The sequence below is a fragment of the Oryctolagus cuniculus genome, chromosome 1 (assembly GCF_051225735.1).
Source record: "Oryctolagus cuniculus isolate XC-2025 breed Fujian yellow rabbit chromosome 1, ASM5122573v1, whole genome shotgun sequence".
In the NCBI taxonomy this organism is placed as follows: Eukaryota; Metazoa; Chordata; class Mammalia; order Lagomorpha; family Leporidae; genus Oryctolagus; species Oryctolagus cuniculus.
The window spans coordinates 65,429,433-65,451,422 of record NC_142867.1 but is presented as its reverse complement, the minus strand read 5'-3'; the positions used below and the strand labels follow the sequence as shown (position 1 = coordinate 65,451,422).

General features: G+C 43.6%; 2 protein-coding genes across 9 annotated transcripts in view; one reads left to right on the top strand and one right to left on the bottom strand.

The window, feature by feature from the left end:
* PPME1 (protein phosphatase methylesterase 1) overlaps positions 1-11,687 on the bottom strand; it is an 80,397-nt gene extending 68,710 nt beyond the window's left edge. For 2 of the 3 annotated variants that reach the window (XM_070075305.2, XM_089330776.1), the window contains exon 1: positions 11,471-11,687. In XM_070075305.2, the coding sequence (XP_069931406.1) occupies positions 11,471-11,571 (101 nt within the window). In that variant the 5' untranslated portion in view covers positions 11,572-11,687. Of the gene's footprint in view, positions 1-10,815; positions 10,933-11,470 lie in introns of those variants that run through there. The other variant, XM_089330786.1, reaches the window with a different exon arrangement.
* Positions 11,688-11,734: 47 nt separating this feature from the next.
* C2CD3 (C2 domain containing 3 centriole elongation regulator) overlaps positions 11,735-21,990 on the top strand; it is a 123,794-nt gene continuing 113,538 nt past the window's right edge. For 3 of the 6 annotated variants that reach the window (XR_011389150.2, XM_002708510.6, XM_070075285.2), the window contains exons 1-3: positions 11,735-12,235; positions 16,859-17,128; positions 21,524-21,681. Coding sequence is in view for 5 of the 6 variants with exons in the window: in XM_002708510.6 (XP_002708556.3) it covers positions 11,878-12,235; positions 16,859-17,128; positions 21,524-21,681 (786 nt within the window). In the remaining variant the exon portion in view is untranslated. The remainder of the gene's footprint in view (positions 12,236-16,858; positions 17,129-21,523; positions 21,682-21,990) is intronic. The other 3 variants (XM_089330739.1, XM_070075269.2, XM_089330721.1) reach the window with 3 other exon arrangements.

The following is a 21,990-nucleotide window of genomic DNA, read 5'->3' as shown; positions in this document are numbered from 1 at the left end:
CCGGCTGCAGTGCCGGCATCCCATATGGACACCGGTTCAAGACCCAGCTGCTCCACTTCTGATCCAACTCCCTGATAATGGCCTGGGAAAAGCAGCAGAGGATGGTCCAAGTGCTTGGGCCCCTGGTACCCTCATAGGAGACCTGAAGGAAGCTCCTGGTTTCAGAATGGCCCAACTCCAGCTGTTGTGGCCATTTGGGGATGAACTGGTGGATAGAAAACTTCTCTCTACCTCTCCTTATCTTTAACTCCGCTTTTCGCATGGATAAATAACTTAAAAAAAGAAAGAGAAAAAAGAAAAAGCTGGGGCTGGCGCCGCGGCTCAATAAGCTAATCCTCCACCTTGCGGCACCGGCACACCGGGTTCTAGTCCCGGTTGGGGTGCCGGATTCTTTCCCGGTTGCCCCTCTTCCAGGCCAGCTCTCTGCTGTGGCCAGGGAGTGCAGTGGAGGATGGCCCAAGTGCTTGGGCCCTGCACCCCATGGGAGACCAGGATAAGCACCTGGCTCCTGCATTTGGATCAGCGCAGTGCGCTGGCTGCAGCGCGCCGGCCACGGCGGCCATTGGAGGGTGAACCAACAGCAAAGGAAGACCTTTCTCTCTGTCTCTCTCTCTCACTGTCCACTCTGCCTGTCAAAAAAAGAAAAAGAAAAAGCTGTAACTCTGGGAAAACAAGAGACAAACTGGGAAATGGCAGAAAACCCAACTATATAAAATAAACCTAGTCTAAAACTAATTGCTGACATATAGTCTCTTCTAGTAATGGATTTGCTTTCAGGTTTGGAGAACTGTAGCAAAAGAGATAAATTATCAAATTTTGATAAAAATAAAACTAAGTCACAGGTGTGAATCTTCATATATGGAGACCAATTGCAAGAATGAATTTTAAATCATATGAGTATTTTAAATCTCCAAACAATGTACTATAAAGACTCACAACACATTTACCTAAAAGCTGATGTTGAAATGAATTAAGGGTTCAATTATTCTATGAAGTTGAACAGTTTTCAGAAGAAAAGGAGTATCGCTGTCTAGTTATAGTATCTCAATAGAACTCGTAGGGAAATAAGAATTGTTCTTATAGAATGCAGGTTCCCAATTTGGGTTTCTCATTCAGCAGACACTTAAGTAGTCAGGCTAGGCATCAGGAAAATTCAAACACAATTGCTATTGTTAAGAAGCTCACAGTCAGGGACGGCATTGTGGCAGAGCCGGTAAAGGCACCACTGCTGGCATCCCAGAGATGCCAGTTCAAGCCTTGGCAACTCCAGTTCTGATCCAGCTCCCTGCTAATGTGCCTGGGAATGCAGCAGAGGAGATGGCCCAAGTGCTTGGGCCCCTGCACACACATGAGGGACCTGGAAGAAGCTTCTGGCTTTGGGCCCAGCTAGGTCACTGCAGCCATTTGGGGAGTGAGCCAGCAGATCTAAGATCTTTCTCTCTGCCTCTCCCTAACTCTGTAACTCTGCCTTTCAAATAAATTTAAAAAAAAAAAAAAAAAAAAAAAAAGGCAGCGGCTGCTCATGGTCTTGAGTAGTAGACAAGCAGTAATTACAAGTTAGAGGGATAAGTGTTACTTCTACAAGGAGCCGGGGAACACAGAGCATGTGCTGTTTGCCTCCAATGTGATGATGCCAACAAGCAGACAATAATCAAACTGACAAAATTACTTGACCAATTGCTAAGGAAAGCAAGAAGGGAGGGAGAGAAAGGAAAAGGGGAGGAAATAAAAATTTTTCTTGCCTTCTTAGGAAAAAAGGAATAAGAAATATAATAGTTTTTTTTTTTTTTTTTTTTAAGATTTTATTTGAGAGGCAGAGTTACAGAGAGGGAGAGACAGAAAGATTTTTCATCTGCTGGTTCACTTCCCAAATGGTTACAACTGCTGGAGCTGGGCCAATCTGAAATCAGGAGCTTCTTCCAGGTCTCCCACGTGGGTGCAGTGGCCCAAGTGGGCCACCTTCCACTGCTTTCTCAGGCCATTAGTAGGAGCAGCAAGAACATGAACTGGTGCCCACATGAGATGCCAGTGCTGCAGATAGAGGCTTAGCCTACCATGCCATGGCACCAGCCCCTAATGTATGTTTTTAATAAATGTCTCAAATCTAAATAGGTATTATACACTTCAAAATCTACTAGTCTATTAAAAGTTGTTGATGAAAAAAGCTATGATGAGTCACGAACTGCACAGTGGCAGTCTGAGTCACGGCTGTCACAGAGTCTCCAGTTTAGAAGTGCTCTGGTGGAGGGTAAATTCTGAGGTTTAATTGCAGCGGCCATTTAAATCAAGACACCACTGCTTTTAAAATGTCCTCATTAGCAGTAATTTAAGGAAAATGAAAAGAAGGCAACCAGATGGTTGGCGGGGGTCATGGTAGGTGTGGCATGCTCGTTACTAGCAATAAGGGCATGTTATTAAAACATCAGACTTTAAGAGTCTAGAAACAACATACTGAAGCAGCTCTTATAACCCAAATCTTACTTTATGTCAGGAAACAACCAAGTGTCCATTATGTGTCAAGCAGGGTTTTGAACTCTGAAAGAAAATTATTCACATTTTAAAGGTGGCTTGGATATAACTTGCCCAGATTCTGGTAACATTGGAGCTTACATCTAACTCATGTATGTCTAATGCCAAAGTGTTCTATTTCACCATGAAGCGAGGCCCAGAGAGAAAAATCATTGACCAGAACCCCACGGCTTGCTAACGACAGAGAAGGATTTCCACATAAACCTGGGAAAGTCCATGACAAAAGTCATGAAGGCAGTTGGGAAAAGACTGAGGGTGAGCAAGTTCAGTCTTCTGGTGTGGTTTGGAATGACTGGAACTTTCAACATCATCTCTTATGCAATCATCTAAATATACTGGTGGTATGTGCTTTAGACTGGTTATCAGTACAGCAGTCATCACTCAGGGGATTTGTTCCAAGACTCCCACGGATACCAAAATCTTTGGATGCTCAAACCCCTTATATAAAATGGAACAGTACTACCACCTACATACATCCTTCTGTATACTTCAAACCATCTCTAGAACTTTTTTTTTTTTTTTTTTTTGGACAGGCAGAATTAGACAGTGTGAGAGAGAGATAGAGAGAAAGGTCTTCCTTCCGTTGGTTCACCCTCCAAATGGCCGCCGCGGCTGGCGTGCTGCGCCAATCCAAAGCCAGGAGCCAGGTGCTTCCTGCTGGTCTCCCATACGGATGCAGGTCCCAAGGACTTGGGCCATCCTCCACTGCCTTCCCGGGCCACAGCAGAGAGCTGGACTGGAAGAGGAGCAATCGGGACAGAACCGGTGCCCCGACCGGGACTAGAACCCAGGATGCCAGCGCTGCAGGCAGAGGATTAGCCTAGTGAGCCGCAATGCCGGCCGTAGAACTTTCAATACCTACTACAACATAAGCACTATATAGTTGTTATATTGCCTATGACAAGAAAGAGGACTGTAAATGTTCAGTACATATGCAATCCTTTTTTTTGTAAAAAATTATTTATTTATTTATTCGAAAGGCAGAGGCAGAGAGGTCCTCGATCTGCTGGTTCACTCCCCAAATTGGCCAGAGCTGGGCCAATCTAAAGCCAGGAGCTTCTTCTGGGTCTCCCACTCAGGTGCAGGGGCCCAAGGGCCTGGACCATCTTCGACTGTTTTTCCAGGCCATAGCAGAGAACTGGATCAGAAGTGGAGCAGCCAGGATTCAAACCGGTGCCCACATGGGATGTTGGCACTGCAGGCGGCAGCTTTATCAGCTACACCACAGCGTCAGGCCCCATATGCCATCCTTGAAAAAAAAACTTTCGATTTCTAATTGGTTAAATCCACAGATGATGGGGCTGGCGTTGTGGCATAGCAGATAAAAGCCACTGCCTACAATGCCAGCATTCTGTATGGGCACTGGTTTATGTCCTGGCCACTCCACTTCACTGATAATAGCCTGGGAAAAACAATAAAAGATGTGTGAAAAAAGTGTTTGGGCCCCTGCAAACCACATGAGAGGCCCAGATGAAGTTCCTGGGTTCAGCCTGGCCCAACCCCAGCCGTTGCAGCCACCTGGGGATTCAACCAGTGGATGGAATATTCTTCCCCCTTCCTCCAATAACTTTCAAAATAATAAATAAAAATAATCTTTTCGCTGCTCAAAAAAAATACACAGATGAGGAACCTGTCCACAGTTCACAGAGAGCCAAATTTATTATGAAGAATATCTAAGTGTAGCATTTAAGTGGGCCACATTTTTAATGAAGCTATTCATTATAACTTCCTTCTCCAAAATAAACTATTTTATAGCTTGAAGAAAAGTTTTTCCAAAGCAACTAGACATTTTTTTCTTTTAATCTGACACCAGGAAACAAAAAGGACTCATTAAGTTAAAAAAAAAAAGCTAAAGCAAACCACCTAATTTTATCAACAGTAAGAAGAAATAACAGATTTGCTGGCAATTAACAGCATGGAAAAATGGATTTTTACTCTTAAGTCACCAGGTATTAATCAAAGGATTTAAACCTGGCAATAAGGATGGGCTGAATGGTGTGAAGAAAGGAGGAGTGTGTTGGGGAGGAGGTAGAGCTCACTTTCTATACTGATGCAGCAGTGAAAAATGAGGGGAGTCTGAAATCAGAAGATCCTGCTTCCCCACTTGTTAACTTTGGGAACTGGGATGGATGTAGTTTACTCTCTACTCCAGTCACCCCCTCCCCATTTCCTACCACTTTCTTCCCTAATAGAATTCTGATACATTTAAGTAGTGAAGATTCTGTCTCTCAGCCCAAAGCGGTGAATTGGAATTGGTCTGAATCAGTCATAGCAATGCCATTCCCTATGAATCAGTACAACAACATGACTTAAGGGAAAAAAACCTGCTGGAGAGCTTCTGTTTTGGGGGGACGGTGGGTGGGGTGGAGTGGTAGGAAGATCAGTTTAGCTAGCAGAAGAACTCTGACCATTCCTTTCCTTTTAATTGAAAAGATAAAAAGACATAGGTGGAACTACAGCAGCCATCCTGCAACCTGAAGGCAACAAGCAAGAGAAGGAAAAGCCACTTTTCTGAGGACGGCAAAACAAGCCTATGCAAAAATCCTAGGTCTGAGTGACACAGCTGAGCAACTTCATCAATTCTACTACTTACTGTCAATAACAAATGTCCTTTAGTTATTAATACCAAAGTAGACTATTTCACATTAAGTAATGTTATTTATTTGAATTTGGGGATTTTTGTAAATTTAACTATTTAAATGGTGACGCTACTGAGTTTTTTAATTATAAGAGTAACATGGAATGTTTTATATATCTGTAAAGAATGTATCCCTATTTATACTTGTACATATTTAAGGAAGATTAAATATACTCTAGGTTCAGTATTTGGGTGTTTGAATATTTTTCCATTAAAAGGAGTTGATACAAATTAAAAGCTGTCACAGCAGCAGAGTTTGGCCTAGGGGTTAAGACACGTCCCACACTGGAGTCCCTGATTTTGATACTGGGCTCCCAGCTCCTGAGTCCAATGTCTCACTAAAGCAGAGCCTGGGAGGCAATGATGATGGCTCAAGAGATTTGGTTCCTGACCCCCACGTGGGAGACTTGGATTGAATTCCTGGTTCCCTGCTACAGCCCCCAACCTGCTGTGGGCACTTGGGGCATGGAAACTCTCTCAAAAAATGAATAAAAATTTTAAAAAAGGTAACATATTTTTTCAAGGAAGATTCAACATCATACATTTATTCTAAATTAATTTTCACAGTCAATGTAACCCCAATAAAAATTTCTATCACAATTTCTTTCTGGCACTAGTCTAGTTGATTAGAAACCTTTGCAAAAATATACAAACGGGCTGGTGTTGTAGCATTATGCGTTAAGCCACTGCCTGCAATATCAGCATCCTATATGGGTGCCAGTTGAAGTCCTGGCTGCTCCACTTCCAATCTAGCTCCCTGCTAATGTGACTGGGAAAGCAGTGGAAGATGGCTCAAGTCCTTGGGCCCCTGCCACCCACACGGGAAACACAGATGAAGCTCTTGGCTCCTGGCTTTGGCCTACTCCAGTCCCGCCAATGCAGCTATTTGGGAAGTAAATCAGCAAATGAAGATCTCTATCTCACACTCTAACTTTGCCTATCAAATAAATAAAATAAATCTTAAATACACACACACACAAAATGGAAGGAATCAGGAAAATGCTAAACCAAAAAAAAAAAAAAAAGGAGAGCAGGGGAAGCTAGGAAGTTACCAAGCCACCTATGAAAACATGATAATAAAGAATATCTTGGGGCCAGTGTTGTGGCGCAGCGAGTTAAAGTCCTGACCAGCAGCTCTAACATTCCATATGGGCACCAGTCCGAGTCCCGGCTACTCCACATCCCATCCGGCTCCCTGCTAATGTGCCTGGGAAAGCAGTGGAGGATGGCACCCATGTGGAAGACCTGGAAGAAGCTCCTGGCTTCTGATTGGCTCAGCTCCGGCCATTGCGGCCATTTGAGGAGGACCCCTCTGTCTCTACTTCTCCCTGTAACTCTTTCACATAAAAAAATCTTTCAAAAAAAAAAAAAAAAAAAAGACTATCTTATGAAAAATGTAGGAGGAGAACATAAATAAATACTATTATGAAAAAGGAAATTCCAGAAACAGACCCAAATCTCTGGGGAATTTTGGCAAATGATAAAGATACCAACTTAATCAGTAAGGAAAAGGACATAAATGAAACTCACAATAGGCAAAGGACTGTTTAACAAATGGTGTTACAACAACCAGATAGTCTACTGGATTTGTTACTCACTTGCACATCAAGATAAGCTTCAGATGAATGTAAAAAAAGGAAACCATACAAATATACAGGGCAAACCGTATGGATTCCTTATTGAGAAATAGTACATTCTAAATAAATGTGTTTCAATAATTAAGCTTAAAAAACAAAACATCATATGGCAAAAAAATATTAATAAGTGTTTGGTAACTGGGAAAATTATTTTTAACATATTTAAGGAGAAATATCCCTAATAAACAAGGAATTTCAGAGTCGCTTGGAAAACAGTTTGAAAGTTTCTTAAAAAGTAATTACAACTTACATATGACCCAGCAATTCCATTCTTAGGTCTCTAAGTCAAACATAAACACACTTCTACACAAATACCTGCATGTGAATGTTCACAGTAGCATTTCTCATAACAGCAAAAAAAAAAAAAAAAAAACCAGAAACAATCCAAGACTCTACCAACTAAGCAGATGGGTAAATAAAATATGGTACATCCATACAATGGAACATATTCAGCCATAAAAAAGGGGTAAAGTTCTAACACATACCACAACAGAGATGAACCTGGAAAACTACAGTGAGTGAAAAATGCAGTTGCAAATGATCTCACATGGTATCACTTTATAGGAAAGGTCCAGAATAGCCAAATTCACAGACAGAAAGTAGAACAGTGTTGCCAAGTGCTGGGGGAGAGTGACTGCTTAGGGTAAGGAGTTTCTTTACAGTACCATAAAAGTATTTTAGATATGGTGATGACTGTACAACCTGGAGAACATACTAAAAGCCATCAAATTGTACATTTTGAAAGAATGATTTCTATGATATGTGAATTATACCTTAATGTTTTCAAATACAGAAAAATAACAAAAACAGAAACACTGGGATTTGGTTATTTAAATAACTCAGTGACTCTGAATGCATCACTTTACCTTGCCCTTTATTTCTCCATCTATCTAAATACCACATTAAAGCATTCCTAGAGGCTTCATCTCTATAGTAAATTTAAGAAGTTGGATAAAAGACGATCCAATCATACATGAATAACCCTGCAGCTTGAGGGGGGAAAGGCTGACAATATATAATAAACTGAAAACAGAGCTTCATAAAATAAACAATTCTCAATATATGATAATTTACCATTTTTTAACAGTCTAGGTGTCAAGAATCTTAAGTGCTTTTCACATAGTATTTTACTCTCCTAGCACCGTAAGGAAATCAAAAACATCTTTATTTAGAAAAAAGAGAAGAGACTATGAGAGGTTAAATGACTTGACCAACATAAATTAATTCAAGCTGGGCCTCAAACCCTGATCTATACACTTCAAACATTAAACCAAGGTATAACAAGAAGGAGAACAATGAACAAAAATCTGAAGTTCTGGGTTGAATGCTTTTTTCTGCCACTTATTGATTTTGTAATCTTGGCAGTTCAATGAACATTTGAGAGGTTTTTTTCCCCCATTTATTAAAAGCAAATGTTAACTATTGCCCTAATGTACTTCCTAGAATAGAAACAGGCACTGTCACATACATGTCAGTTAAAGTACTATAAGAGGTAACTATAGATAAGCAAAACTGTTGAAAAAACAAAATTAGTTGAATAATGAATTGTTTCAATATTCTACAGTCTCTCTAACGGTAATGCATTTACTAAAACAGTGATTTTCATAAGATATGCATATTCCTCTCAAGCACATTACAGGTACAAAGCAAGCAGGGAATCCCAAATTCACTTTAATCAGAGTAAATCCAAAAACTTTTACAAAAAGTTCAAAACTACCATATTTTTGGCATCATCTACTGGCATTTACTAAGGAAAAGGATTTTAGGCCTTATCTGAGAGAAATGTTGGTGTACAAAAAAGGAATGGATTCTAGAGACTAAACCTAGATGGAAATCTGGTTCTGCCACATACTAATGAGGCACTGAATTTCCTTACCTATAAATGTGAGGAAGCATCTACCTTGTAGGGTTGTGGGCTGATTAAATAAAAGAACAAAAATAAAACGACTACAAATGCTTGGCACATGGTCCTTTAAAAAAAGTAATTGCTATTATTACATTACCTAGCAATTCCTTTAGAACTACTAAATCCAATCTGAAAAACTGAAATATGGAAACACAAGAAAAATCATAAACTCTGAACATGCAAACACCCTAAATAAGGTTTAGTGAAATTGAAGAGATCATGAAAACAGTTGAAACACAAAGTCACACAAGAGAATGACAAGGGAACAGGAAGGACTTTAGGGTGAGATGGATGAGGGAATGAAAAAAAGGGGGATAAGAAAAAAGTTAAAGTATACAAGGAGAAATAAAGAAAAATGCTTTTAAAAAGGTGGCAGTTAGGCTTCATAAACAAGACTGACGAAGGAAAAAAGACTGAATCCTACAGGATTCTAAAGGAATAAAATACACAACTCAGACTTAGTATTCTCAGTATGACAACTATGAATTCAAAGCACACAAGTCTCAGTCAAGGGACCCAAGTCCAAGAACTTAGCTGTCCTGTCACTAAGCTTCTAAGGCTTAGCATCACCATGATCTGAATCTCAGTTTCCTCATTTATTATGAGAAAATATTTCCCCTGACTCTCAACTCACCTTAAAAAAAAAAAATACAGAATTTGCTGAGTCTCAACTGTACAATAAAATGGTGAAGTTAATCATTTCTAAGCGCTTTTAGCTTTATGATTCCAGGGTAAAAGAATCGATGAGTATATTATCATCAACATGAGATTTACATGCGGGCCACATATGTACCAATAAGGAAGTCGGGGAAAAAAACAAAACAAAACAGGAAAATAAGCTACTTGAGGACCATATAGTTACCAGCATATGCTCTTCTCTTCACCATGCTGATAAAGAAGCACTTTTCAAAAGAGCTTTCTTTCCCAAGAAAAGCAATTAACCTACAATCAAGAAGACTAAAGGATCTATTTTAAAACCATAGATTCTTAACAACCATACAATCTCCTAATTAACAGACTGCCCCTTTACCTTCCCTTGGTATTCTAACCCCCAACCCTAAGCCAGTTCTCCATCTTCAGAAAATTTGTTTTGACAGAGAAGCTAAGCTCTAATTAAACTTACCTGCAACATGTATAGTTAATAAAAAGCCAGTATTTTTATCTATTTGTACGGGAAAATGCTGGTGTGACAAAACAGCAAATTTTAGTTTAAGAAAGTCAGCAACTAGGATACCTATCAATAATAAGGATTATGTTAACTTTATAATCCAGCTTAATTCTCCCAAATAATGTTATGAGTCAGTTTCCAGATTATTTTCACCCATGCTCTAGTCAAACCTTCCTGTCTTTCAGAGGCCAAAGAATCTTCACCTTACTTTAAATGTAGCCTTCTACTTCTTCTCTCTATTGTGTGCCCATCTACTTACCTTCTCCTGTTAAAGTTTTCTCATTTTGCAACCCTCAAGGAAGTCTCATTCTCATAGGCAAATCTCCAGTTCTTAGTTTACTCTCTGGTTTTTCCAACCATTCTCACACCCTCTACCCCACTTTTTATATGATTCTCCTTTCTCTTCATTCTTAGGACCTACTTTCACACCACTGTATCTCCTATCCTCATCTCCCTTTTGATCTGTTTTTTCATACATTACTTCTTAGGAACCTGAAGTTTCACTTTGCTAGTCTCTTTCAAGAGTCTCTACTAACTCATCTCTGGAATCCCAAACACCATACACATTCACAACGACCTAAGTGTTTGCTGCTTTCTACCAGCAAATCTTCCTCTTTTCTCTTTACAACCAGCAGTCCCTGAATCCTCTCTGATAGAACAAATACCCCTCAAAAACAAATGCCAATTCCATTCTGCTCTCCAGAAACTACCTTTCCTATGTTCAACTCATTCTTTTCCTATGTCCAAGAATCCCCTAACCTGGCACAACCCATTCAATGACCTAAAATTCCAAGTTTCCCTCCTCAACACAATTCTCCCTTTGCAGGACATTGTTTTCCCTAAAACATTTCTCATGGTACTCCCAATGTCCCACTAATTCTGGGTCTCACACCCTGGTGTATCTTTTCTCAGATCTCTTCAAGCTTCCAGGCCTCACCTCTGCAGCACTCACCAAACCTTACTGCTAGTCATTGCAATTTCTGCAGGCTGCAGTCACTCTAAACGCCAACCCTGACTCCTCAGCGCTGTTTCTTATTACCCTTAACAGTCTTCCTGGCTGTGTTCGCCACCTCTCCTCAGCTCTCCCTAATCAGTCACCCCCTCACTCCCTGAACCGCTTACACCTCCACGAACTCTCTAGAACCTTCTGCTCTTTCCTTCGCCAACCCTGCCTCACGTGTTTTCTTCTCCCCCACTTTTCCAGTATCTCGTTCTACTAATCGTCCCACTCCTGCCGCACCTTTCCTCAGTTGCCCCCCCCCGGGTCCCCTCAACTTTTCTCAGTCCTCCCTGGTAGATGGCCCCCCACCTCTGTTACCATTCTACTCCCTCTCCGCCATCCTCCCACATCCCTGAAATCCGCCTCTCAGCGGCCCCGATCTTTGCCTCATTCCCTTTTCCCTTCAACGAGATTATTTGTCGCCCTCCCATTTCCATTGACAGGCGCCTCCCCTAGTTCCCAAATCTGCCTGGCACTCCGCTTAATTGTCTCCAGGCCGCCGGAACATTGTCTGCCATCCTTGGCCTCTCACAGACTCATTCTCTAAAGACTGGGGCCTGGCCTCCCGCGAGAAGGGGGACGGGTCACGTACCCCATCCGCATCTTGGCTCCGCTCTGACTGCCCCCGCTGCCGGGAAGCGGAGGGCGAGAGGGCAGGCGGCCGAGGTGCATGCTCTTCTCGAGGGCCGACATCAAGGGAAGGCCGCACGCAAACAGTAGTCGAAGCTTCTTCCCACGTTAAGAGCGGCCCAGGCGGTCACGGCTCGCTCCCCCAACGACGTCCCGTCGCCTTTGGACAGCACCCAGCTACCGGCAGCACCGCCTACCGCCCACCGGCTCCGCAGGCTCCACCCCCTCGCTTCTGCGCCTCACCGGAAGTGCGCAACAGCCCTCCCACAAAGGCAGCTGGGTAACGGAGTCTGGGTTGGCCCCCCGCGTAGAGCTCGCGGGTCCTCTCGGGGAAAAAGGAGCGTTTCCAAAGGCAATGCACGCTGGGCAATGCAGTCCTCAACGGGCCTGTCCCTTTGCGCTTGCGCAGACGGAGGTGCCCCTGTCCGATCCCGCAGAGGTAGCGTAGCAAAGCATCCTGGGTATTGTAGTCTATTGGCGGGAAGGCGTCCTGGCGCCTTCCCTTCTCCAGGCTTTCGGGAGGCTGTTAGGGGAAGAGCCGCTTCTTCCTGCCTCCCAGGCTGCCCAGCGCTGCCGGTTGCTGGGGAACGCAGGCGCCGTGGACGGGATGGCGGGAGGACACAGCTTGGGCGCTGGGACCGGAGCTGGATTGGTGAAGAACTCGGGCTCGTCATGAAACAACGGAAGGGCCTGGGGCCTGGGGGCGGTCGTGGGCGCAAGAAGAGAGGTAACGCGAACTGTTGACACCTGCGGAGCGCGCAGTGGGGCGGGCGTAACGGGGACAGAGGGTAAGGAAGTCACGGGAAAGCCCGTACACCTGCAGGTTTAAAATAAAGAGGGAAAATAGGGAAGCCGAAGGTTACAAGAGCGAGCCCGCCAAGGAATGCAAAGGAAAGCAGCTGGGCGGAGAGGGAGAGGAGGAAGAAGTGAGGCAGAGTGAGGCTTAAACCGAGGCTAGTAGGACGACTCCAAAGAACAAAACATTCCGCCAGAACTGTTGGTAACAAAGGTGCTTCGGGAGCGCGCAGAGGGCTTGAAGAACAGAAGTTGGAGCGGAGACTGTGTTAATGATCCTAATAGGCAGTGATCACCTTTTTTAATTTTTTTTAAAGATTTATTTATTTGAAAGGGTTACATAGAGAGAGGAGGAGAGGCAGAGAGAGAGATCTTCGATCCACTGGTTCACTCCCCAATTGGCCACGACGGCCGGAGCTGTGCTGATCCGGCTTCTTCCATGTCTCCCATGTGGATGCAGGGGCCCAGGGACTTGGGCCATCTTCTACTGCTTTCCCAGGCCATAGCAGAGAGCTGGATCGGAAGTGGAACAGCCGGGACTCGAACCGGTGCTCATATGGGATGCCAGCACTGCAGGCGGCGGCTTTACCCGTTAGGCCACAGCGCTGGGCCCCCGTGATCACCTTTGATACTTTACTGAATCACCAAGGACTAGTGGTGACTTGCAGGACTCAGTAAATGTTAATTGAATGGAGCAGGAGTTGGGAAAGAGGTGTGGCACGTGGAGGGGCAGAGTGAGGAGAAGCAAGGTGTGGTAGAACTGAGAGTGAGGGCGCCAGAATCTCCTGCAGGACCTGAAGAATGAGCCCCTCAGGTTAGTAGTGCAAGGAAAAAAAAGCTTGCCAAAAGAGTAGGGAGCGCTAACTACAGTGAGGGGGTTCATGGCCAGGAGCCCTGAGCAGGTCAGGAAATCGGATCTGTGCAAGGCTGCCTCCAAGAAAAGCAAGAAGGACATTGGGTGCCCGCCTTTTTACCTTGTAGGCACTTTAAGAAGGAGAGAAGGGGCTAACGCTGTGGCACAGCGGGTTAAAGCCCTGGCCTGAAGCGCAAGCATCCCATATGGGCGCCGGTTTGAAACCCGGCTGCACCACTTCCGATCCAACTCTCTGCTATGGCCTGGGAAAGCAGTCCTTGGGCCTCTGCACCTGCATGGGAAACCAGGAAGAAGCTCCTGGTTTTAGATCGGCGCAGCTCAGGCCATTGATGCCAACTGGGAAGTGAACCAGCAGATGGAAGACCTCTCTCTCTCTCTGTCTCTACTTCTCCCTGTAACTCTGTCTTTCAAATAAAATAAATCTTAAAAAAAAAAAAAAGGAGAGAAGTGTTAGAAACACTCGGACATTAACATTAGGCCCTTGGGTTGAGGACAGAAGCTACAGTCTGGGAATGAATCCTGTCCAAGTAGGAATGTTGGGGGATTCAAGACTGGAGCATGGTGGTGTTCCGTGATGGTGCCCTTGATCAAGGGGAGGCAAGTCAAAGAAGTATGACAGAGGAGAGAATTCCTCCTTGCACTACCATGTACGTAGGCATTAATGCTCTTGTGCATGCCTGTCTGTAGTCTTTATAATGAAACAAAATATAAAGGTTGTGGTGATGGGAGGCGTGGAATTTGGAATCCTGGTTAAGACCCAGCTTGGGTCAGAGTACCTGATTTGGAGTGCCTGGTTCATGCCCTGGAGCCTCTTCTGATCCAGCTTCCTGCTGATGGGCACCCTGGGAAGCAGCAGAATGATGGCTCAGGTGTCTGGTGCCTGCCACCCTTGTGGCGACAGCACTGGAGTTCTGAGCTCCTGGATCAGACCTAGCCCAGCCCTGGCTGTTAGAGCATTTAAAGAATGAATCAGTGGATGCATGATCTTAATGTGTCTGTCTGTCTGTCTCTCTCATCTCTGCCTTTCAAATAAAAAGCAAAAATGAATAAAAGTCTTTTTTTTTTTAATGGAGAGATTATGCTGGGTCTTCACTCCTGTAGAGGGCAAAGAAGATGTTTGCTTTAGAAATGTAAAGGTGTGGCATTGTGGCACAGTGGATTAAGCTTCTTTCAATTCAGCTGCCTGCTATTGTGCCTGGTATAGCAGGCAGCTCCTTGGGCCCCTGCTACCCAGGCGGAAGCTCTAATTGGAGTTCCTCGCTTTGACTTGGCCCAGTCCCAACTGTTGTGGTCCTTTGGGAGTGAACCAGCAGATGGGAGATCTCTTTGTCATTCTGTCTTTCAAAAAAAAAAGAATCTTAAAGCTTAGAAGTCTAAAGAATTAGTTATATTGGCGGGCGCCACGGTTCAATAGGTTAATCCTCTGCCTTGCGGCGCCGGCTCGCTGGGTTCTAGTCCCAGTCGGGGCGCCGGATTCTGTCCCGGTTGCCCCTATTCCAGGCCAGCTCTCTGCTGTGGCCCGGGAAGGCAGTGGAGGATGGCCCAGGTCCTTGGGCCCTGCACCCTCATGGGAGACCGGGAGAAGCACCTGGCTCCTGGCTTCAGATCAGCACGATGCACTGGCTGCGGCGGCCGTTGGAGGGTGAAGCAATGGCAAAGGAAGACCTTTCTCTCTGTCTCTCTCACTGTCCACTCTGCCTGTCAAAAAAAAAAAAAATTAGTTATATAGATACCTGATCTGTTAAATGCTAGTATATTTTCTTCTTTAACAATAATCACTCCCCCTCCCCAAAGGAAAGAAGAATAGAAGGTGTACACCGTGTAGGCATGGTTTCTCACGTCTCTTGTATGTCTAGATAGGAAGGTCCTATGAATGGATGACACTTAGATTCCTTAAAGCAGAGTTTTATAGAAAGCCTTAATTGCCTCATTTGCATTTTGATTTATCATCTTTCTGGAATCCAATAAAACTAAAGCTAATATTATGAACCCAGCACTATGCTGAAAAGTAATGGTAGGGCCGGCACCGCGGCTCACTAGGCTAATCCTCCACCTGTGGCGCCGGCACTCCGGGTTCTAGTCCTGGTTGGGGCGCCAGTTCTGTCCAGGTTTCTCCTCTTCCAGTCCAGCTCTCTGCTGTGGCCCGGGAAGGCAGTGGACGGACAGCCCAAGTCCTTGGGCCCTGCACCTGCATGGGAGACCAGGAGGAAGCACCTGGCTCCTGGCTTCGGATCAGCGCAGTGTGCCGGCCGTAGCAGCCATTTGAGGGGTGAACCAACAGAAGGAAGACCTTTCTCTCTGTCTCTCTCTCTCACTAATTCTGCCTGTGAAAAAAAAAGTAATGGTAGAACCTGAAGATGCAAATCTTACGCCCTTGTTGACTACATGAGCTTGGCGGGAAAGAAAAGGCACAGGCAATTTAAGATAGTGTTCACTGAAATGCCGAGTTGTGTGGTCTAGGCTAAATCATTTGGGAGTTGAGTGAAGGGCGTTGTTGCTATTTTATGTTTAGTGATGGTTTTCAAATAAGATTTAAAGATATCATTTCTTTAAAACTGGGCATCGTAGTAATTGAAACAGCAGTACTTAGAAAAATTTCAACTAACATTTTAAAAACCTATCTATATATTTTTCAAATAGTATGTTTCAATTAAAGAGGAGTTTCTATTAGCATATCTTAGTACTTGTTTATTTAGAGAAACCTTAATTTTTTTAAAAACATTCATTTATTTTGAAGGAGAAAGGGAGAAACAGAAAGATCTTCTATCTGCTGGTTCACTCCCCACATGGGCACAATGGCCAGCACTCTTCCAGGTGGAAGCCAGAAGCTTCATCCAGGTCTGCCAGACGGGTGGAAGGGACCCAAATACTTAGGCTATCCTTAATTGCTTTTCCCAAGCCATGAGCAGGGAGCTGGATCCATAGAGGAGCAGCCAGGACATGAACCAGTGCCCATACAGAATAATCTGAATTAAACCCTAAATACTAATTATACTAGTTATCAGAGTGGCCAGGTGGGTTATTCTGTGCCAGGAGTGAGAAATCTTTTTTTCTTCCAGGAGCCATTTTGAAATGTATAACATTCATGGGCCATACAAAATTAACATAAAACTGGGCTACTGTTTATTGAATTTCAAGTCCTGCCTACAGTTTGCCTTGGCAGGGTCAGACCCAGTGATTTCACAGGCCTTGTGGACATTCCCCACCCCTGTCTATGGTCTGTTTTGCTCCTTCCTTCTTATGAATTAAAACAGGTAAGATAACAACAACAAAAAATATTTGTTTTATTTGAAAGGCAGAGTTACAGAGAGAGGGAGAGATGGAGGGAGAGAGGTCTTCCATCTACTAGTTCACTTCCAAAATGGCTGCAGTGCTAGAGCTGAGCCAATCCAATACTAGGAGCCAGGAGCTCCTTCCAGGTTTCCTATGTGAGTGCAGGTGCCCAAGCACTTGAACCATTTTCTGCTGCTTTCCCAGGTGCATTAGCAGGGAGTTGGATCAGAAGTGGAGCATCTGGGACTTGTCTGAACCATTGCCCATATGGGATGCCAGCACTGCAGTGCCAGCTTCAAAGACAAACCTTTCTAAGGAGAGACCGAAGTGTTCATTTATTTTTATATAAAAGACCTATTTTACTTTGTGTATTCTAAATTTTGACTCTGTTTTTGGATTCCTCTACAGGTTTGAGTGACATTTCTCCGTCAACAAGCCTCCCTCCTCTGGTTGAAGGCCAGCTACGCTGCTTTCTAAAACTTACTATTAATAAAGTTGTATGGAAGATTGCAAAGCCTCCCACTTGTGTGCTTGTCCGAGTGAGATGGTGGGGAGAAACATCCGATGGAACCCTCTTTTGTCCCAAGGATGCGTTGCAGACTGAACCAAGCACCGTGAGAACAACCACACGTTACGCTATTCGCTGTGGTCCAAAGCAGTTTACCTCTTACCTAACAGGTAACTTTTTATTTTATCGTTTCATCTGCAGACTTAATACGAAGCATGTGGTTATGTTGTCGGCAGTTGATGTTATGTGTACCTTGTATCTATGGGCATTGTTAATGTTTCTAAAATTCGTTTATTTACTTGACAGTAATAGAATGAGAGAGAGAAAGAGTGCTATATCTTCCATGCTCTGATTCAAGCTAAAGCCAGTAGCCCAGAAATCCATCCAGGTCTTCCACATGGGTGCTGGGGGCCCAAATGCTTAGGCCGTCTTCTACTACCTTCCCAGGCACATTAGAAGGGAACTAACGAATCAGGAGCGGACCATCCAGGACTTGAGCTGGTGCTCCAATAGGGGATGCCTTTGTTGCAAGCAGTGGCTTAACCTGCTGTGCTGTGGTGCCAGCCATGGGCATTGTTAATTATTGAGAAGTCAAAGAGGTGTTGTAATAACCTTCACTTGCTGAGCGTACACTGTGTGCTAGCAGTTGATATTCTTCTTCATATCCTTACAATATCCCTACAAGACAGGGTTTTTTTTGTTTGTTTGTTTTTTGTTTTTGTATTTTAGAGACAACAAAACTTAGATTCAAAGAGATAAAATGAATACTCTCTAAGGTCACATGGTTGATAGATAAATGGTAGAAGCAGGGTTTGCACCCCCTTCTGTGATACCAGAACTCATACCCTTTTCACTGTGGCACTCTTTAGGTAATAACTGATAGTCTCTGCTCTAAGGCTTACTTATGCTTGAGGAAAGAGAATATAGATGGAATACTTACAAATAGTACAAGATAATATTTGTTGAATGCTAGATGCGTGCTTTAGTGAGTTAGGAATATAGATATTCAGAAAATGAAATGATAACCTCTCTAGGGATCCAGAAGGCAAAATGTCTTCTTCATTTCTGTGCAAGGAAAGTATTCTAAGTGCTCTGTGTTCTTGCTCCATTAGAGTCAGGCTTTCTCAGAAACACATTTTGGATAGTGGAGCTATTTATCAGTTCAATTAGATAAAAATTGAGTATCATGCAAATATTGTTAGGCTAAGAATCTTGGAGAATCAGGTTAATTAAAGATTCACCTATTCTTAAGTAATTTACATTCCATTAAGGAAAGAATTTTGAAACATCAAAAATGTAAAAAACTCATGCTATAATTCATTCAGAACGTATATATCGAACACTTAGCAAGTGCAGGGGTGGGAAACATTTTTTATACCAAGGGCCATTTGGATATTTATGACATTATTCAGGAGACATACATAATTATCAACTTAAAAATTAGCCTGCTATAGATTTATTGAATTTCGAGTCCTTCTGGTTGCCTTGGCAGGGCCAGACCAAATGGTTTCGCAGACCTTATAGGGCCCATGGACCAGATGGTCTCCACCCCTGTGATTGACATTAGATGCTATGAAGATTACAGGAATGAATCAGCAAAAAATTATTCAGAATGGTTTTAAACTTTTACTTCACAAAGAAGTTTAGTTATAATAGGTAGAAAACAATAATTGCTATCAAAGGAAACTCAGAGATATTCTAGGTACTGTAAACCTAAGGTTTAACAAAGGAGGATTACAAATTCACGAAGGGAGAAGATACCTACGAATAGCATAATCACCAGGTCAAACATTTATTTGAGCATCCTGTGATATAATGATTCATTGTAATTGGCATTTGAAATTGTCACAAACTGAGATTTGGGGAAAGTCTCTTAGCTCTGACCCTGTTCCTTTATCTATAAAAAGAGGTCAGTTAACTGCCTTTGCACCTTCTAGACATTTTCACAAAGAATGAGCCTGATTGGATGAGTGGAACACGGGCTTTGGGTAACTGTAGGATTGATACAGTATGACCTATCTGAGCCTGCTTCATTCCAAAAGGAGACAGAAACATCAGTCTCATAGAGCTCTTAAGAGAATTAATGAGACATGGATGAACTTGATTGTTAGTAAATAGCCAACAAATATTGGTCTGCTTTCCTTATTATTACTATGTACCTCATTTTATAATTTACAAAGCACTGGCTGGTGCCGCGGCTCAATAGGCTAATCCTCCACCTTGCGTCGCCGGCACACCGGGTTCTAGTCCCAGTCGGGGCACCGGATTCTTTCCCGGTTGCCCCTCTTCCAGGCCAGCTCTCTGCTGTGGCCAGGGAGTGCAGTGGAGGATGGCCCAAGTGCTTGGGCCCTGCACCCCATGGGAGACCAGGAAAAGCACCTGGCTCCTGCCTTCAGATCAGCGCGGTGCGCTGGCCGCAGCGCGCCAGCCGTTGCAGCCATTGGAGGGTGAACCAATGGCAAAAGGAAGACCTTTCTCTCTGTCTCTCTCTCTCTCTCACTATCTACTCTGCCTGTCAAAAAAATAATAATAATAATTTACAAAGCACTGTATCTATTAGCTCATGATTTTTAGATAATCCTCTGGAGTAGTTAAGACAGACTGTGATATGTTAAGTAATTTGCCTGAAGACATATGTAACAGCTATTTGGCAGCCACCACGTGGGAGGACGCTGTGCTACCTCTTCTGTGTGCCGTGTCCCATTTCCTCACACAGCAGGGATGTGGGCTTTGTGATTGCCTCTTTTGCAGACAGTTGTGGCTTACTCAGAAATAGCTTTGAATATTGGAGCCAAGACACAATCATGATCTTCTAATTATAAGTCCTTTGTGCATTTCATTACAGTGTTGAACAAATGGTGGAAATGAGCCATTTTCTCAACTTTTGTAAGAATACATTCAGAAATTATACTATCTTAAAATGGTCTTAGATTTCATATTACCTACATTGTATCTCTCCTAGGAATTATGACCATGCAGGTATTATGTCTAAGTAACTAATTGAAGACTATTATTAAGGAATTTGTTTCTATTCCTCTTACTTTTTTTTCCTTTTTAAAGATTTATTTATTTATTTGAAAGAATTACACAGAGAGAGAAGGAGAGGCAGAGAGGGAGAGGGAGAGGGAGAGGGAGGTCCTGCACTGCTGATTCACTCCCTGGATGGCCACAACGGCCGGAGCTGCGCTGATCCGAAGCCAGGAACCTCCTCCTGGTCTCCCATGTGGGTGCAGGGGCCCAAGGACTTGGACCATCCTCCTCTGCTTTCCCAGGCCACAGCAGATAGCTGGATCAGAAGAGGAGCAGCCGGGACTTGCACCAGCGCCCATTTGGGATACTGGCACTGCAGGTGGCAGCCTTACCCACTATGCCACAGCACTGGCCCCTATTCCTCTTACTTCTAAGTGCTCTGAATAGCTTATACAACTCAGGAGTAAGCAGCTTGATACTCCCAGGAGGGAGTCTTACCCTTCCAGCTATGCAAGAGCAGCCCTTTGTCTAATTGAAAACTAGAAATGGTGAGAATGGAAGAACTGAGATTTGTTGCTTTTATATTTCAAAACCAAAGCCTGTTTTAAGAGCATTATCCCTTTGGGACTGGCGCTGTGGGATAGCCGGTAAAGCCATCACCTGCAGTGCCAGCATCCCATATGGGTGCCGGTTCAAGTCCCAGGCTGCTCCACTTCCGATCCAGCTCTCTGCTATGGCCTGGGAAAGCAGTAGAAGATGTCCCGGCCGGCACCGAGGCTCAATAGGCTAATCCACCACCTTGCGTCGCCGGCACACCGGGTTCTAGTCCCGGTCGGGGCACCGGATCTGTCCTGGTTGCCCCTCTTCCAGGCCAGCTCTCTGCTGTGGCCCCGGAAGGTAGTGGAGGATGGCCCAAGTGCTTGGGCCCTGCACCCCATGGGAGACCAGGAGAAGCACCTGGCTCCTGGCTTCGGATCAGCGCAGTGTGCCGGCCGCAGCGCGTCAGCCGTGACGGCCACTGGGGGGTGAACCAACGACAAAAGGAAGACCTTTTTCTCTGTCTCTCTCTCTCACTATCCACTCTGCCTGTCAAAAAAAAAAAAAAAAAAAAGAAGATGGCCCAAGTGCTTGGACCCCTGCATCCACATGGGAGACCCAGAAGAAGCTCCTGGTTCCTGGCTTCAGATCGCACAGCTCCGGCTGTTGAGGCCAAATGGGGAGTGAACCAGTGGATGGAAGACCTCTCTCTCTCTGCCTCAACTTTCTCTGTGTAACTCTGACTTTCAAATAAATAAATAAATCTTAAAAAAAAAAAAGAGCATCATCCTTCAAATATCTTAGTATACTAAGTATTTTTATCCACTGTAAATTTATTTTTCTCAGTGCAAGATATCAGTCATTCTTTAAATTTTTATTGTTCTTTTGTCTTTGGATTTACACTCTCTCATCCTCAGTGATATGGTAAGTACCTGGTGTATTTGAAATTAAAATAATTGTTTAAGTAAAAAAGTTTATCCATGTATACCCACTGCCTACTTCCAAAGAAATGAAGGTAATGAAAACTATCTGAATATATTATAATTGTTTCTGATTAGATATGGCTGTGTTGGTGCTGGAAGTAATCACCAGACTTGATCATCTTCCAGTTGGTAGAGTTGAAATCAGTGGACTAGCTCAGCTTTCTCCAACCCATCAAATCAATGGATTTTTTACCATTGTTTCACCAACATCTAAAAAACTTGGAGAGCTCCAGGTAAATTTCTTTAATTTTTTGCTACACAGAATAAAATTTTTTGGACAGAAATAGTTGAGTCTGTTTGTAGAATTATAATGTTCATGACTTCCATGTATCATGCTGAATCCCATCTTCTACCTTTGCCCACGTTTTGCCCATTGACTAACGGCCTACCTTTGTTTCCCTCTTGTCCAGATCCATGTAGTGATTTATTGCCATCTCAAGTTCCAGGAGTCCTTCACACTTCCTACTATACTCATTCTTTGTGTTCTATTCATAAAAGTATTAATCACATAATCGTTGTCCAGTTATAATCCTACATACAAG